General features: G+C 38.8%; 1 protein-coding gene across 1 annotated transcript; it reads left to right on the top strand.

The window, feature by feature from the left end:
• Positions 1-2,512: 2,512 nt before the first annotated feature.
• LOC131997964 (gustatory and pheromone receptor 39a-like) lies at positions 2,513-3,469 on the top strand. Its single transcript, XM_059369894.1, has one exon. It carries the CDS (start codon positions 2,513-2,515, stop codon positions 3,467-3,469), a length of 957 nt encoding a protein of 318 aa, XP_059225877.1.
• Positions 3,470-15,206: the final 11,737 nt, after the last annotated feature.

Genomic DNA, 15,206 nt, shown 5'->3' on the forward strand with positions numbered 1-15,206 from the left:
CTGCGGCACGCCGTTCGAACTCGGATTTAACATTGAGCTTAAAATTTGAATCGGACAGCACTCAGTAACTCGAGGGTTGCTTTTTACAACTGACAGCGAATGCTCGACACTTTTGAGGTTATACGTACTCAGAACGTTTAGACATACGAGCGCAATTTGTGTTGTTTACAGTAACTTAAAAGATTCGTCTCGCCTAAAAAATGGAAGTAAACGGAAAATTTCAGCAAACTCGGATAAAAATTGCAGCTTCCAGGGGCTCAAGAAGTCAAATCGGGAGATCGCTATGTATGGGAGCTATAACCAAATCTGAACCGATATGACTCATTTGCAATCCCCAACGACCTACATCAATATAAAGTATCCGTGCAAAATGTCAAGCGACTAGCTCTACGCGTTCGACCGCTATGGTGATTTCGACAGACGGACGGACATGGCTAGTTCGACTCAGAATGTCGAGACGATCAAAATATATACTTTATGTGTACACGATCAATATTTCGAGGATCCATCTTATGGTTGTGTTCGTTTGTTTGTATCAAAAATGTCAGAACGGATTTTCTTTAAATTTTCACAGATGGTGCATTATGGACCCGTGGTGAAAATAGGGTACTCATTTTTTATATCTTAAGGGATGGCAGACCCTCCCCTTTACCCGAATTTTAGCGCGATTTTGTGTGCTTTCTTATGGTACCCTAAAAACAAAAATTTGGTATCCATATTTCGGATGGGATACCTAGGGGGCCGCCCCACCCCCAAAACCTACCAAATATATACACTGACCAATCACGACAATATGGGACTTAAATGAAAAGTATTTAAGAGTAGAAAACGTATCTGATATCCAAGTATAGGACCAAGTGTTTGGGGGACCACCCCAACCCCCAGAACACCCCTAAATCTGACATATGTACCGACCATGGCAATATCGTACTCAAATGAAAAGTATTTTCGAGTAGAATACGAATCTGAAATCCAAATGTGGGACCAAGTGTTTGGGGGGCCGCCCCTCCCCAAAAACACCCCCCAAAAGAGAACAAATTTACGACCATAGCAAATAAAAGGTCTTTGGTAGTAAAGCACGAATCTGATATCAATATTTGAGAAAGTGTCTATGGTCCCATATGGGACGTACTTACTCATCATGACAATTCGGGTCTTAAAGAGAGTGGAGCTCGATATTGATTGTTTTTAAGGCCCATACCCAAAGGGGTTTAAATGAAAGTCATTTGAGATTAGCAAACGAATTGGATATCCAATTTTGAGACCAAGGTCAAACCGGACATATGTACTGACATATCCTCCCCCTTAACCAATGGCTATCGGGGCTCAAACAAAAGAAATTTGAGAGTAGAGGACGATGCTGATATTTTTTCAGGGCTAAGTGCGTGGGTGGCCCCCATACCCTACATAACCCCTAAAGTGGACGTATATCTGGATTATGAAAATAAGAGGGCTCAAATCTGATATCTGTTTTATGGTCGCCTCACCACGCATATATACCGTCTATAGCAATATGTAGCTTAAATGTGGTTTTTGGGAGTAGAGTACGAATCTGATATCCACTTTCGGGTCAAAGGGTTTGGCTGCTCCAATCCACCACCAAATTCAGGAGAATGAAGTAGATCTAACTTCCAAACTTTAATGGGCGGACCCTCCCCTTACCCTATTTTCAAAAACGCCAGATCTCGGAGAAGGGTGGGGCGATTTAAGCGAAATTTAGTTTATGATAACTCAAGTACAGAAATTTGTATCCTTATTTAGGGGGGGGGGATATCTAGGGGGCCACCCCACCTACAAATGGAATATAAATCAATAATGAAAATATGGGACTCAAATGAAAAATATTTGAAACCAGAGCACAAATCTGATAAATGAGGATCCACCTCACCCTCATACCGGACATATTTACCGATCATAGCAATATAAGGCTCCAACTAAAGGCATTTGGGAGAAGAGCACCAATATAATATCCACATTGGGGCGAAATATCTGAAAGACCGTACCAGCACCCCCAAACAGGACTAATTTCTTGACGTGACTTTATAGGGCTCGGATAAAATAAGAGAGTGAACACAGCGCAATGGAGCGAGCCCTGTCCAGCTAGTTTTTATATAAAACAAGATTTGTTTAAATTATATCGTAAGAAAAAATTTAATATAAATTTTACAACATATAAATTTTTTTCTTTTGAGAAAATTTCGTCGAATTTTCGCCTTTAAAAAAAATTTTTCTTGAAAACATTTTTCTTCAGAAAAATTTTTACAGCAATTGTGTCCTTGGAAAACACTTTCATTTACCACAACTTCACTGAAAGACACGTGCAACAAATTGACTTATAACTATCATTTAAATGAAAACATGAAATCAGCAATCTTCATCGATAGCTAAGTGCGTCATACGAAAGACAAGAAAGTCAGTACACATAATTATTTATTTATTACATCTTATATTTAGCTAAGCGTATTAGCGCGTCAATAAATTTCCCCAAAGCGTTAGGTCAGTAACTACTGACATGTCTACGTATCCGGAACTGTATTTGCACATAAAAACGATGAATATCCTAGGATTGGTATGCTGCGACTGTCTACAGGATGCAAGCAAACGCCTGGACATCGACTGCTGCAGCAGCCATGAAAGAAAGGCCAAAACAAAACTTTTCATTGTGCTGCTAACGTGTTTTTCCACTCTCATCTATTGTTGCATCTGTATTCAGGATTTTCATATTGGCATTTTCAACGAGATAGGAAATCATCACTTGATACTGGTCTTTGCATGTAGCAGTCTAATGATATCCTGTTTCTATGTGTATTTTTATGCAACGCGTTCAAGAAATATTGCCTTCCTTAAGGACATCTTTCACTACTACAATGACATATGCGAGCAAGGGGAGGCATCAGCGAAATCTTGTCGCCGCCAGTATTTTCTTTATGCGCAAATCTCACTACTGAGCCTATTGGTTTGCATAAGCAGCTTTGTGCAAGCTGTAGAAATGTGGACAGCCAAAGTGTCCCTCATTGTTATCCACTTCAGCTTCACCATGGTGGTGGGAGTTATCATTTCGCTATATGTTAGCATAGTCCGCATGATTATGCTGACCATGAAACATTTAAATGCTCAACTATGTGACTGTACTAACAAGGGATATGATTGTGCAAATTTGAGAAATCTCCAACATATAATAGAACGGAGAAATCGTTTGCTGGTGATTTGTTATAAGGATCTTAATCGCCGATTTGGCCTAATGTTGCTGCTGACTTTTGCCTACATTATACTGATGGCTCCCTCAGGGCCATACCTTATAATTGTGAGGCTTTTGAGGTTGCACATTGACAAGGATGTGTGGACCATCATTTTGCCAACGGTGGTTTCAAGCTTTTGGAGCATACCATGGATAGTCATTTTTGCCATGATGTCGAAGTGTGGTGGACTAACAACTGAGGTGAGTAACCAATCGAAGAAAGAAAATTAAACAAAATTCCAAAAAAGTTGTGAGATTTTCTCTTAGACAAAATTTCTCTGAAATTTTCTCTAAACATAAAATCTATGGCATATTCGTAATAGTGGCTACAAATTAACCGTTTGCACATCCACCAATCTTTTGCTTTATAAAAAAAATTATGAACTTACCGACATAAACATCTTTCACAGTCCATCAATTGATCTAAGCGCTTAGATGATCTGAAATAAAAATAAGGAAAAAAAAAATACTTAAAAAAAAGTAATAAAAACTTCTGTTACATGTTGGTACACAAAATTTACAGGGTAGCTGACACGAAGTATTACCAGTTCAAACGATATTTCAAAAATATCAAAAAACTTTTCTTTTCATAATTAAATGACAGCTATTAAAAACGCATCATGGTAAGATGTGCCTATCTTTGGATAAACACCACCATCGATATATGTAATAACCCATTGAATTATACACTTTTACTATATTCTTGGCTATACCCAAATACGGGCCGTTATCAATCATATTGGGTTGCCCAAAAAGTAATTGCGGATTTTTTTAAAGAAAGTAAATGCATTTTTAATAGAACTTAGAATGAACTTTAATCAAATATACTTTTTTTACACTTTTTTTCTAAAGCAAGCTAAAAGTAACAGCTGATAACTGACAGAAGAAAGAATGTAATTACAGAGTCACAAGCTGTGAAAAAATTTGTCAACGCCGACTATATGAAAAATCCGCAATTACTTTTTGGGCAACCCAATATTTGTTTTGCGTACAGAGGGGTCTTAAACATGCCACAGTGTTAAATTTCAGCGAAATCGGACAATACATCCTCTATATAAGGGACATGACCCTTTATCGGAATATTGATCCATATCTTCTTCTTATATATAACAAGTAAAAGCGTGTTAAGTTCGGCCGGACCGAATCTTGTATACCCTCCACCATGGATCGCATTTGTCGAGATCTATGCGCGGTATCTCTTTTTAGGCAAACAAAGAATATTGAATAAGAACTGTTATGTTATTGGAGCTATATCAAGTTATAGTCCTATTCGGAGCATAAATGAATGCTGAACATTGTATGGGTTGCCCAAAAAGTAATTGCGGATTTTTTAAAAGAAAGTAAATGCATTTTTAATAGAACTTAGAATGAACTTTAATCAAATATACTTTTTTTACACTTTTTTTCTAAAGCAAGCTAAAAGTAACATCTGATAACTGACAGAAGAAAGAATGCAATTACAGAGTCACAAGCTGTGAAATAATTTGTCAACGCCGACTATATGAAAAATCCGCAATTACTTTTTGGGCAACCTATAGAAGTAATTGTGTAATATTTCAGTTCATTTGGATAAGAATTGCGCCTTGTAGAAACAAAATCGGGAGATCGGTTTATATGGGAGCTGTATCAAGCTATTGATCGATTCAGACCATATTAGACACGTATGTTGAAGGTCATGAGATAAGACGTTGTACAAAATTTCTGCCAAATCGGATTAGAATTGCGCCCTATAGAGGCTCAAGAAGTCAAGTTCCCAGATCGGTTTATATGGCTCAAGAATCAAGTTCCAAGATCGGTTTGTATGACAGCTATACCAGATTATGAACCGATTTAAATCATACTCAGTACAGTTGTTGAAAGTGATATCAAAACACTACGTGCAAAATTTCAGTCAAATCGGACGAGAATTGTGCCCTCTAGAGGCTAAAGATGTCTAGACCCAAGATCGATTTATATGGCAGCTACATCAAAACATGGACCGATTTGGCCCATTTACAATGTCAACCGACCTACACTAATAAGAAGTATTTGTGCAAAATTTCAAGCGGCTAGCTTTACACCTTCGAAAGTTAGTGTGCTTTCGACAAACAGACGGACAGACATGACTAGATCGACTAAAAATTACATGACGATCAAAAATATATATACTCTATGAGGTCTCAGACGTATATTTCGAGGTGTTACAAACAGAATGACCAAAGTAGTATACCCCCATCCCATGGGGAAGGGTATAAAAATGAATTTGTGTTTGTTTGTTTAATTGTATGTATGTTCCGTTAGACTCAAAAAACGGCAGAAACGATTTTCTTGCAATTTTCACAGGTGGTACATTATGGACCCATGGTGAAAATAGCGTACCTAATTTTTTGATATCTAAAGCCTAGTACTGACTTCGAGTTTTCGCCCGAACAGTTGTCTACAAAAATTACTACAAAATTTTTTCAAATAAGTAGTACTCACCACTTTGGATCCGACATTGACAACTCTGGGGAAAATATATAATTCATGAAATTTTAATTATATATTTTCCCCAGAGTGAGACAGGGAGACTGTGGAGCATACCAGGCTTCACTTTATCTGCCTTTCGACTCTCCGACATCGCCACCCACGTCGGAGCCGCAACGGCTGGTGGGGAAAGCAAGACAGACAAGAAACGAGGTACTAATAGGGTGCGATGCGAACTCTCACCACATTTCGTGGGGTAGTACCAACACTAATGAGCGGGGCCAAGCCCTGGCAGAGTTCTTGAATACTAACGACCTAATAACACATATGATTGGTAACACCGCTACCTTTGTTAATAGTATTAGGGAGGAGGTATTAGATGTGACGATATGTTCGAAAAATCTAATCAATGAGGTTCAGGATTGGAGGGTCTCCATGGAACACTCTTTCTCTGACCATCGCTACATTAGGTTTAGAATAGCACGACCAGCGCCGAATCCGATAAGCTTCCGGAATAAGTTGAAAACCAACTGGACAAAATTCGGAAGGCTACTCCGAAGACTTAGGCAAGATAATTTAGATAGTCCAAGCATAGAAGAAAATGGGGAAAATGTCAACAGGTTTACGACTGCACTGGTGGGGTCCTTCGAAGATAGTTGTCCTCTTCGGGAAAGGAAATCAGCCCAAGAAAAACCCTGGATGACCGGGGAGTTTCACAACATTGGGAAAGAGATCCGCAGACTTTTTAACAGCACACGTCGTAAAAAAGCGAAAGTTTATTGGGATGTGTATTACACAAGGTTCAAGGAATACAATAACCTGAGCGGCAAAACGTGCCTCCGGCAGCTTTTCTGCGAACAGTTCGATAGCATTAATGACGCCGCCAAGATAAAAAAGTTTCCCTTAAAAACCCATGTCCAAACTGAAACTTTAGTAGACGACATGAGAGTGAGAGCAGAGCCAACGGATAACATGTTGAGGCTTTTGATGAAAACACATTTTCCACAGGACGATGAGGGGACTCATGGGTGTCTTCGTATCTCCGGAATCTTGGAATAATGACATTGATCGAAGGTTTACAATAACGGAATTTAGGGTGAAGTAATCCTTGAGGAACATAAAGCCATTTAAGTCATCCAGACCTGATGGAATATTTCCGGCGTTACTAGAGAAAGAGGCAAACTATTTCATTTACAACTAAATTTTTAATTAAAAATTTTTTATCGTTTTTTTCCTCTGTGTATGCAGAAATCTTAGTCCTATCTTAGATCTGGGGAATATAGGGATCCAAAATTTATTGAAAAGCAAAGCTATTCGTCTCTTAGTGTCCTTTTCAAGATTTCGGAGACTTGCCCTTTAATCCGTTGAGGGAGGAAGAGAATTCCAACATGTTTACATCCCCAGCTGTTTTCCCAGGCACCAAGTTTAGAAGCCTGTCACCCAGCAGAAAAATTATTGTCGCCTGACTGTTCAGACCAGTGATTACTAAAGACATTGGCGATACAATGAATGGGTAGTTTTCGTGAATGCTAGAGCAACATTTTGAGGTTTGGATAAGATTACTGATCTCTGCAGTGAACCTCTCCATCGATAAGTTTATCGACACTTTCAGCTCTCTACTAAAAAAAGGTATTCATTTTCCTGTATCTGATCAAGATCTCATCAGTAACGTAACGTAACGGACCCTCCCCCTTACCCTAATTTTCAGAAACGCCAGATCTCGGAGATGGGTAGTGCGATTTAAGCGAACTTTTGTGTGCTCTCATATAGTACCCTAAAAGTAAAAATTTGGTATCCAAATTTCGGATGGGGTACCTAGGGGGGCTGTCCCACCCTAAAAGCTACCAAATATATATTTAGACCAATCACGACAATATGGGACTCAAATGAAAGGTATTTAGGACAAGAAAACGTATCTGATATCCCATTGCCGGATCAAGTGTTAGGGGGACCACCCCAACCCCCAAAACACCCCTAAATCGGACATATTTGTCGATCATGGCAATATGGGACTCAAATGAAAGGTATTTGCGAGTAGAATATGAATCTGATATCCAAATGTAGGACCACGTTTCTGGGGGGTGGACCCCTTCCCCAAAACACCCCCCAAACAGGACTTATTTACTGACCATGGGAATATGGGGTTTAAATAAAAGGTATTTGAGTGTAGAATTAGAATCTGGTATCCAAATATGGGACCGCCTCTCCCCAAAAACATCCCCCAAAAGGGACAAATTTACGACCATAGCAATATGGGGCTCAAATTAAAGGCCATTGAGAGTAAAGCACGAATCTGATATCAATATTCGGGAAAAGTGTCTATGGGGCCACCCCACCCCCATAACACTAGCCAAAAAGTAAGTATTTGTTGACTGTTGCAATATGATGCTCAAATAAGAGGGTTTTTAGAGTGGAACACGAATCCGATATATATTTTCAAAGCCAACTCACTGAGTCGCCGCCCATCCCCCAAAACACCCCCAAGCCGACTATGGAAATATGGGGCTCAAATTAAAGCTATGTGGGAGTAGACCACGTATCTGATATCAACATTAGGGACCAACTGTCTAGCGGACGTCCCACAACCATAACAACCCCCAAATAGGACGTATTTGCTCACCAAGACAATTTGGTTCGTAAAGAGAGTGGAACAAAATATTCATAGTTTTTAGGGCCAATACCCCAAACCGAACATATTTGCTGACTTTTGCAATAAGGAGTTTATATGAGATTAAAAAACGAAATTTTAAGGCCAATGGCAATATGGGGTTTAAATAAAAGATATATAGATATTTGAGAATAGAGCACGCTGCTGATATATTTTCCGGGCTTAGTGTTAGGGGGACCACCCCAAGCCCCAAAACACCCCTAAATCGGACATATTTACCGACCATGGCAATATCGTACTTAAATGAAAGATATTTTCGAGTAGAATACGAATCTTATATCCATATGTGGGACCAAGTGTTTGGGGGACCACCCCTTCCCCGAAAAACCTCCAAAGAGGACCTATTTACTGACCATGGAAATATGGGGCTTAAATGAAAGGTATTGGGGGGTAGAACAAGAATACCCGTTTTCGGGACCAATTTTCTGGGGGTCTACCCCTCTCCCAAAATATCCCACTAACAGCAATTTTTTACTGACCATCGCAATATGGGGCTCAAATAAAGGTATTTGGGAGTAGAATACGAATTTGATATCCAAATGTAGGACCATGTTGTAGGGCGTCATCCCCTTCCCAAAACACCTCCAATAGGAAAAAATTTTCGACCAGTTCACCAAACGATCTTTAATTGTCGACAATAACTATTCCAAGGAAACTTGTGTTCCATATAAAGTAAAAGAAGGCGCAGCGGAGCGGGCCCGGGTCAGCTAGTTTTATTATAAAAAAAAAATATGTAAAAAAATTCTCCCTATGTTGGCTGTCTCCTGCTTTATACTTTCGCCTTACACTCTCTCGAAGCTTAAGGCATCTGATGTTGTACCAAAGAGAGACCAATGAGAAATCTTTACATTAAACAAAAGTTTAATGACATTTCGACAATTCTGGTCACTTTGACCAGTTTTCAATGAATTCTGCCAAAAAGGCCTAATTGACTACTTTCGAAAATAACTTTTGACCACTTCTCTAAACTTAGCCCCTGACTATTGCCACAAGTCATCATCATCAATAGCAAATCAATGTTTATCTTGTGATAACCATCGTGTTTGGGACACACACATATTGTTTATACACTTGTTTTAGTAGCTTAGATTCATTTTCAAATATTAACTCGTCGCTGGTGTACTCACGTCGCTCATGTCCAGCTATCCGGACCTGTATTTACATATAAAAACTTTAAGTTTCTTGGGATTGATTTGCTGTCATTGCACGCAGGACAATGGCAAAAAACTGTGCATTGCAACTTGCCAAAGTCATGAGTGGAGAGCACGGGCAACATTTTTCCTAGTCCAGTTGTTGTGTTTTATCATTCTATTGAATTGCATTCTATGCACTCAATATTACTATGTGATGTTATTTAATGATACGGGCAATCTGCATTCAGTAATGATATTTGGAAGCGCCTGCCTGATTATATCATGTTCCTATGGATATTTATATGTGACGCGTGCTAGGAATATTCAATTCCTGAAGGACATTTTAATCCATTACAATGACATGTTAAGCGAAGGTAGCAACAAAGGCGGAGAGGTGACAAATGTGGAAATCAAGTGACATCAGTTTTACATTTATGTGACCATATGTTCGCTAAACTCTTTCATAGCCGTGATTAGCTTTCATCGAGGATTGGGACACTGGTCTGCCAATGTGACACTTATTCTAGTGCATACGTTCGTCAAGATTGTCGTAGGAATTGTCATATCCACGTATGTAAGCATAACACAAATGTTGACCATATCGATGCGTAGATTAAATGATCAGCTGACTTTACTAATGACCGCAACTGTATTTGGTGTCAAAGTTGACATTCAAAAATTAATTAAACGTAGGAATAGATTGCTGAGGATTTGCTGTCATGATTTGAATCCTCGTTATGGCCTTATTTTGCTGTTGGCGGTCTTCTATACATTGTTGGCTGCTCCCTCTGGACCATTTATCATCATTTCAATTTTTACAAATGAAGAACTGAAGAACAAGACTTGGCTCCTGCTCGGAGCAAGTGTAGTTTCAATTATCTGGACCATTCCATGTATTGTGATGTGGTGTATTATGGCCAAATGTGGTGACATAACAATTGAGGTAAGATGACTATTAATGTCTTCAAGTGTATGCAACAAAAAGAGGATAATCAAGTAAAATTACCCATAGTTTGGTTCGCTCCAACTTTGAGTGCCTACATATGTCATGAATGTTATAACAATTGCATGCATTAAGAATGGATTTTTTCAAAGTGAACTTAACATTCAAAATTTGTAAAAAAAGACAAGTAAAAGCACATAATTTTACATGTTTCAAGTTTTTTGCCTGTTAGGGCGAGATCATTAAATTTTACAATTTTGTGTTTGTTTCTCTTTCGAGAGGAGCTCAATGATCGGAGATGCAAATGGAAAAGGAAAGCCAAACAAACAAACAAAGAAAACAAACAAAAAATTTTAAAATTTAATGATCTCGCCCTAACAGGCAAAAAAACTTGAAAAATGAAAAATTCGGCAGAGCCCGGCCAGGATTTGAACCTGGGCACACGGAGCAACAGCAAGAGCCATTGCCGTTGTCTTAGCGTTCGAAGCCATCAATACAACTTCCAACAGAAGAACTAAATCATGTGTGGTACGGAAGAAAGTGTAATTTAGCACAGACAGAATGTTTGGCATTACACAAAAATAAATGAATTGGAAACAGTACAGCTAATAGATAGGGTTGTCGAGCGTGGTTAATGTGGTAATTATATCATAGATGCGTTTTCGCTATTAATACGATTCAAATACAACATACCAACGCATGGCCCTTGAAGCAATCAAACTTAATATGGTTGAAAAGTCTTCTAGCCAAAGACGAAACGCGTCCCATAGTGGTTGGTGTGTGTTGCTATCTTTGGCTTTGATTTTCCATTTGCATCTCCGATCATTGAGCTCGTCTCGAAAGAGAAACAAATGGCACATAATTTTATTCTACATACCAAACTTCTGTCAAACCAGCAAAGAATAAAGCCTTTAGGAACCGAACAAGGATAATCGAGAGACCGGTTTACATGGAAACTATATCAGGTATTTGGCACAGTTGGTGGAAGTGGTAACGGAACACGGCATGCAAAATTTCAACCAAATCGGATGAAAATTGGGGCTTGTAAGGGTTCAAGAAGACAAATTGGGAGATCGGTTTATATGGGACCTATATCATATTAAAAAATCGATTTGGACCATAGCTGGCATTGTTGTTGGAAATGCATAACAGAACACTTCATGCAAAATTTCAGCCAAATCGGACAAATATTGTGGCTTGTAAGGGCTCAAGAAGTCAAAACGGGAAATTGATTTACATGGGAGCTATATTAGATTATAGACCGATTCGGACCATACTTAGAATAGTTGTTGGAAGTCATAACAGAACACTAAGTACATGCAAAAATTTCAGTCAAATCGGACAAAAACTGCGGCTTGTAAGGGTTCAAGAAGACAAATCGGGAGATCGGTTTATATGGGAGCTATATACTAATATGAAGCGATATGGACCATTTGCAATCCCCAAGTACCTACATCAATATTAAGTATCTGTGCAAAATTACAAGCGGTTAGCTTTACGCGTTCAACCTCTATCGTGATTTCGGCAGACGGAAGGACCGTCGAATGGGCGGACAAAGGGACGGACATAGCAAGATCGACCTAGAATGTCCGATACTCTGATTTGGGATATTAGGCCCATAAAAGCCACATTTATTATCCGATTTTGCTGAAATTTGGAACAGTGAGTTGTGTTAGGATCATCGATATCTATCGTCAATTTGGCCCAGATCGGTTCAGATTTGTATATAGCTGCCATATAGACCGATCCTCCGATTTAGGGTCTTAGGCCCATAAAAGCCACATTTATTATCAGATTTTTAAGAAAGTGAGTTGCCTTAGGCCCTTCTGCATTTTCCTTCAATTTGGCCCAGATCGGTCCAGAATTGTATATAGCTGCCATATAGACCGATCCTCCGATTTAGGGTCTTAGGCTCATAAAAGCCATATTTATTATCCTATTTTGATAAAATTTGAGACAGTGAGTTGTCTTAGGCCCTTCGACATTTTCCTTCAATTTGGCCCAGATATAGCTGCCATATAGGCCGATCTCTCGATTTTAGGTTTTGAGGTCATAAAAGGCGCATTTACTGTCCGATGTCGCTGAAATTTGAGACAGTGAGTTTAGATAGGCACTTTGACGCCCTTCTTCAATTTGGATCGGTACAGATTTGGATATAGCTGCCATATAGACCGATATCTCGGTTTTAGGTTTTGGGGCCATAAAAGACAAAGTTATTGTCCGATTTCGCCGAAATTTGAGACAGTGCTTTATGTTAGGCTCTTCGACATTTTTTTCTGCAACTTGGCCCAAATCGATCCAGATTTGGATATAGCTGCCATGTAAATCGATATCTCGATTTAAAGTTTTGGCCCCATAAAAGGCGCATTTACAATCCGATTTCACTGAAATTTGACAAAGTGATTTATGTTAGGCTTTTCGACATCCGGTTTATTTTTAGATATAGCTACTGTACTTATTAGTATTTTGTCCAAATCAGAACATATTTCGGTATAACTGCTATAAGGCGTAAGGTATGCAATTTTCACCGGATTTTGATGAAAGGTAGTTTACATATATACCCGAGGTGGTGGGTATCAAAAGTTCGGCCCGGCCAAACTTTACGCCTTTATACTTGTTTCTACAGAAATTTGTATCTATTTTTACTATGGCAAGGATTGACACTTAAACTACTTAAAACACCTATTGTAAAGGCCCGTGCTAGGGTGGGAATTTTAAAAAACTATTCCGCAAACAACCGCAACGAAATTCCTATATTTTATTTTTCTTCACTTAAAGGACCGAAAGGTTGTCATAACAAAGATAAATGCTGTATGATCAATTTTGACCACTCTGCCCTGTCTCTGTTCATGTTGATTTCTCCAAATTAGCGCCATCTTCTGACTATTTTCAATTGGATCAACTAAATCCATTGTAAAGGCCCGTCCTAGGGTGGGAATTTTAAAAAATTATTCCGCAAACAACCGCAACGAAATTCCTATATTTTATTTTTTTTCACTTAAAGCACCGAAAGGTTGTCATAACAAAGATAAATGCTGTATGATCAATTTTGACCACTCTGCCCTCTCTCTGTTCATGTTGATTTCTCCAAATTAGCGGCATCTTTTGACTGTTTTCAATTGGATCGACTAAATCCAAATCGACTAAATCCAAATAAATCCAAACAGCCAATAGATGGCGCTAGTTTATATGTTAGTGCTATTCGCTTGGAATGACTTAACGCCTATAACATTGATCATCATGTGGTAGTTGTCTATAACTGACTATATGACTACCTATTAAATAGTCGTCATTTAGTCTTTGTATACCCTCCACCATAGGAGGGAGGTATACTAATTTCGTCATCCTGTTTGTAACACCTCGAAATATGCGTCTGAGACCTCATAAAGTATATATATTCTTGATCGTCATGTCATTTTAAGTCGATCTAGCCATGTCCGTCCGTCTGTCTGTCGAAAGCACTCTAACTTTCGAAGGAGTAAAGCTAGCCGCTTGAAATTTTGCACAAATACTTCTTATTAGTGTAGGTCGGCTGGGATTGTAAATGGGCCCAAACCGGTCCATGTTTTGATGTAGCTGCCATATAAATCGATCTTAGGTCTAAACATTTTGAGCTTCTAGAGGGCGCAATTCTTATCTGATTTGGCTGAAATTTTGCATGTGGTGTTTTGGTAACTTATTGTTCAAATCGGTCAAAACATAAACTGATCTTGGGTCTTGACTTCTTGAGCGTCTAGAGGGCGCAATTCTCATCCGATTTGACAGAAATTTCACCCGCAGTGTTTTGGTATCACTTTCAACAACTGTGTTAAGTATAATTCAAATCGGTTCATTATCTGGTATAGTTGTCATATAAACCGATCTTGGATCTTGAATTGTTGAGCCGCTAGTGGGCGCAATTTCCATCCGATTTGGCTGAAATTTTGCATAAAGTGTTTTGTTATGACTTCCAACAACTGCTCTAAGTATGGCGCAAATCGGTACATAACCTGGTAAACCGATCTGGGATCTTGATTTCTTGAGCCTCTATAGGGCGCAATTCTCATCCTATTTGGCAAAAATTTTGTACAACAGCTTCTCTCATGACCTTATTTCAGTCCATTCGGATAATAATTGCGCCTTGTAGAGGCTCAAGAAGCAAAATCGGGAGATTGGTTTATATGGGAACTGTATCAAGCTATAGATCGATTCAGACCATATTGGACACGTATGTTGGTGTTCAATATGGTCCGAATCGATCTATAGCTTGATACAGCTCCCATATAAACCAATCTCCCGATTTTGCTCCTTGAGCCCCTACAAGGCGCAATCCTTATCCGAATACACAATGACTTCTACAATGTTCAGTATTCATTTATGGTTCAAATCGGACTATAACATGGTATAGCTCCAACAGCATAACATTTCTTATTCATTATTCTTTGTTTGCCTAAAAAGAGATACCTTACAAAGAACTCGACAAATGCTACCCATGGTGTAGGGTATATAAGATACGGCCCGGCCGAACTTAGCACACTCTTACTTGTTTTACTTTGTGTTATTTTCTATGTAATTCTCTCTAAAGACAAAATTCTGGCTTCGATAGCATTTCGATCATTCCGGTCACTTTATGGCCGAATTTCCATGAATTCTGCCAAAAAAGGCCTTATTAACTGCTTTGGAAAATAACTTTTAGCCGCTTCTCTATCTGAACTAAGCCTCTGGCTATTGCCACAAGTCATCATCATCAATAGCAAATTGATGTTTACCCTGTGATAACTATCACAGTCAATTATTTAC

The sequence above is a fragment of the Stomoxys calcitrans genome, chromosome 5 (assembly GCF_963082655.1).
Source record: "Stomoxys calcitrans chromosome 5, idStoCalc2.1, whole genome shotgun sequence".
Lineage (NCBI taxonomy): Eukaryota > Metazoa > Arthropoda > Insecta > Diptera > Muscidae > Stomoxys > Stomoxys calcitrans.